General features: G+C 43.2%; 1 protein-coding gene across 1 annotated transcript in view; it reads right to left on the bottom strand.

Annotated features, from left to right (window-relative positions):
* Positions 1 to 2,546, bottom strand: part of fam8a1a (family with sequence similarity 8 member A1a) — an 8,178-nt gene extending 5,632 nt beyond the window's left edge. Inside the window, exon 1 of the mRNA XM_036145214.1 lies at positions 2,025 to 2,546. Coding sequence (XP_036001107.1) covers positions 2,025 to 2,409 — 385 coding nt within the window. The 5' untranslated portion in view covers positions 2,410 to 2,546. The remainder of the gene's footprint in view (positions 1 to 2,024) is intronic.
* Between the last annotated feature and the right edge of the window lie 452 nt (positions 2,547 to 2,998).

Genomic DNA, 2,998 nt, shown 5'->3' on the forward strand with positions numbered 1-2,998 from the left:
TTGCGATTTTTTTTCTTAATATTGCGATTTAATGCGATTTTTTATTTTTTTTCCCAGTTGAATTTATCATTTCTTTTTAAACATATACAAACAACAAATAATTTTGTTTCCTCGCTGTGCAGATTAGTTGCTAAAAGACCCACAGCATCTTAACTCGGAGCAGAAATTATTGCGTTCTGCCTACAATATATTTCAACCAAAATTGAAATTTTGACTTTTCTCTGCGTTAACCACAAGCAACAAAAATTGCGTCTAAATAAAGACGTTTGTAAACAAGAACTATTCAAAACAAGAACTTTTAATGTTTCTATTAAATCAGAATATTAATCAAAAGAACAGCTTTTAATTGATTGGGACATCAATCCTTGTTGAACATAAAGTGCAACCAACAAGCAAGTCTATGTATTAAACTGACTGACCAGAACTTAATGCTATGTATGATTATATAAACTCTAAAACCAGTAATAAAATTAGATTATCTCACTGCTGCAGCTGTCTTCCCTTCCATGTGGAGCAAACCCACTTTAAACATTTTACCAACACCTAATGGACGCGTCAGATTCACTAATTGTTACAGAGCCAAAAATTGCAGACTCTGCGATTTGGAAATTGCGTTTTTTTAAATCGCGATTATATTGAAAATGCGATTAATTGTTCTGCCCTACCCTTTTTTTCTATCATCATTATACATCTATCGATCAATTATTATATATTATATTATTGAATTATCGTCCAGCCCTATTAAAGGACTAACATGAATGCCCAAACGTACGGGCAGCTAGCGGAGTGCAGCTGAAACAAGGAAATGTGCTCATGCTAGCATCTGCGTGAGGCAGATAAAAGTTATCTAACCTGGCCCTATTACTCCAGTGAAATAATTCTGCAAACTGACTATTCTGGAAATGTTCCCTCCTAATTCTCATAATATGATGCTTTTCTCATAACATTACCACTTTTATGTTTTTTTTTTTTTTTGTTTTTTTAACTTTGTTGTCCTAGGTCTTTTTTTCCTCATATTAGTAAATTTACCTATTTAATACTCCCCCAAAAAGTCTGTTCCTAAAGTTTGTGTACACACACACACACACACACACACACACACACACACACACACACAAAATATATATATAACTTGCATACAGTAGTCTGTACTGTATGCAAGCTAAAAACCTTGAAAAAGAAGTCTTGCACAGCTTTTTTCTACTGTTGCCACTCTGCGGCTTTAGTGTCTAGTTTTGCAACATGGTGCAGCCTTAGTTTATAGAAGGCAGATACAAGTAGTGAAATCAGCCAGAATACATTTCCATGCAGCATAGGAATGAGGCATCTTCTCTAATCCATGTTCACTACAACAGAACTTTACTTTTTTCTGCCACACACAATATGGCGGTGACGTTGACGTGCGAACCTGCGCCCAACAACGCGTCTAAAGGCCTCTAAAAGGTTCTTTAGAGAACCAAACCACATCGGAAAGATCAAGGAACACAGCAGAAGGGGTCCAGGTGAAAATTAAGGAGAAGCTTAAAGCAGGTTAAACATTATAAAGCAATACCCCCGAACTTGTAAAGTCTAACATTTTTCACCCGAAAGACGTATAAATAATGTAATAAATCCAACCAGGGTTGGCGGATTGCAGTCGTGCCTTGCATGTAAATAAATGCACTCCACACTTTTCAGCGTTTCAATTATAGATCACCCTCCATCCACTTGTGTGACTGTGTGGACGCCTATCACATAAACCCAAATAAATAAGGTGAAGTTTGCGATGCCGGGTGTGAAACTCCAGCGGTATGAATCATTTTTGCAAGGCACTGCGATTATTTTTTAAAGCTACAAACCCACCAGCGGCGAGCAACACAGCTCCACAGAGTGTTTGGAGCAACTTCTTAAGCATATAAGCCTGTTTCAAAATAATCTTTCTCTTAATCCCGCTTATCGTAACGTGTTTAGGACCCACGCACATCACGCCGAGGGATATTTCAGCGGAAACAGGCCACCGGCGCGGCCGCAAACATGAGCCCTACCTGCCTGTGGCGGATGTCCGTTCTGCTGCTGCCGCCGCGCATCGGTCGCGGCCGGACGCTGCTCCGTCTGGACGCCACCCGGGTGAGGAGGAGGGGAGGACCCCGGGGGTCTGAAAGCATACGGGTGGCCGTACCAGCTCCCAGGGTCAAACATCTGCTGCCCGCCGACGGGGGTGGAGGTGTGTGCAGCCGGCGTCCGAGCGGCAGAGCTCGGCGGCGGCGAAGGGAAGGCGGGCAGAGCCGCCCAGCTCTGCCAGCTAGCATAACCCCAGTAATACTCCCACATCCACCGCTGCAACTTTAAGCAGTACTCCGTCGTGGCGCTGGCTTGGAGCTGCTTTGTGTCGATTTCAGCGCCGTCGAGACTGCTGCTACCCGCCGCCATAGTCGCCGACGCGTCCAGGTTCACTCCAAAACTTCGCCCGAATTTACCGGAGGAAGGAGTTCAAGCCGCCAAAGTCCGCTTCTCTCCGCCCTACACCTGACAGTTGGTTGGTGCCATAGACGTTATATACGTAGACGCCCCATTGGACGCTGCCGTTGTAGGCAAAGACATCATATAAAAGTAGACCCCGCATTGACTGTCGCGGCGCAGGAATTACGGCCGCCATTTTGGGGCGGTCGACTTGCTACCCTACCCTGCTGATTCAAGCTGAACACACTAATGATACCTCAGCATTGTGCGGCGTATTTTTGTTTAAATCCACGGACTATTGACGTCGATTTAATACTTTTCACAAGTAAGATTAAAATATATTGTTTATATTAGAATGTGATTTTTCTAATATTAGATAGAGAGATACAGGTCTACATGTCCAAGTTTTTGTGATTTAGTCTCTCCAAAATTGCATCTACTCTGTGAGGGCATCATAGCTATAGACATTGGGGAATAATTATATTCCCCAACCATTTGCCCTCCGTGAGGGCACATATACCCACCCAATATGGCGGCGTCGCAGGATGCGCTCCAGCAG

This window comes from Fundulus heteroclitus, chromosome 13 (assembly GCF_011125445.2).
Source record: "Fundulus heteroclitus isolate FHET01 chromosome 13, MU-UCD_Fhet_4.1, whole genome shotgun sequence".
NCBI classification, from domain to species: Eukaryota; Metazoa; Chordata; class Actinopteri; order Cyprinodontiformes; family Fundulidae; genus Fundulus; species Fundulus heteroclitus.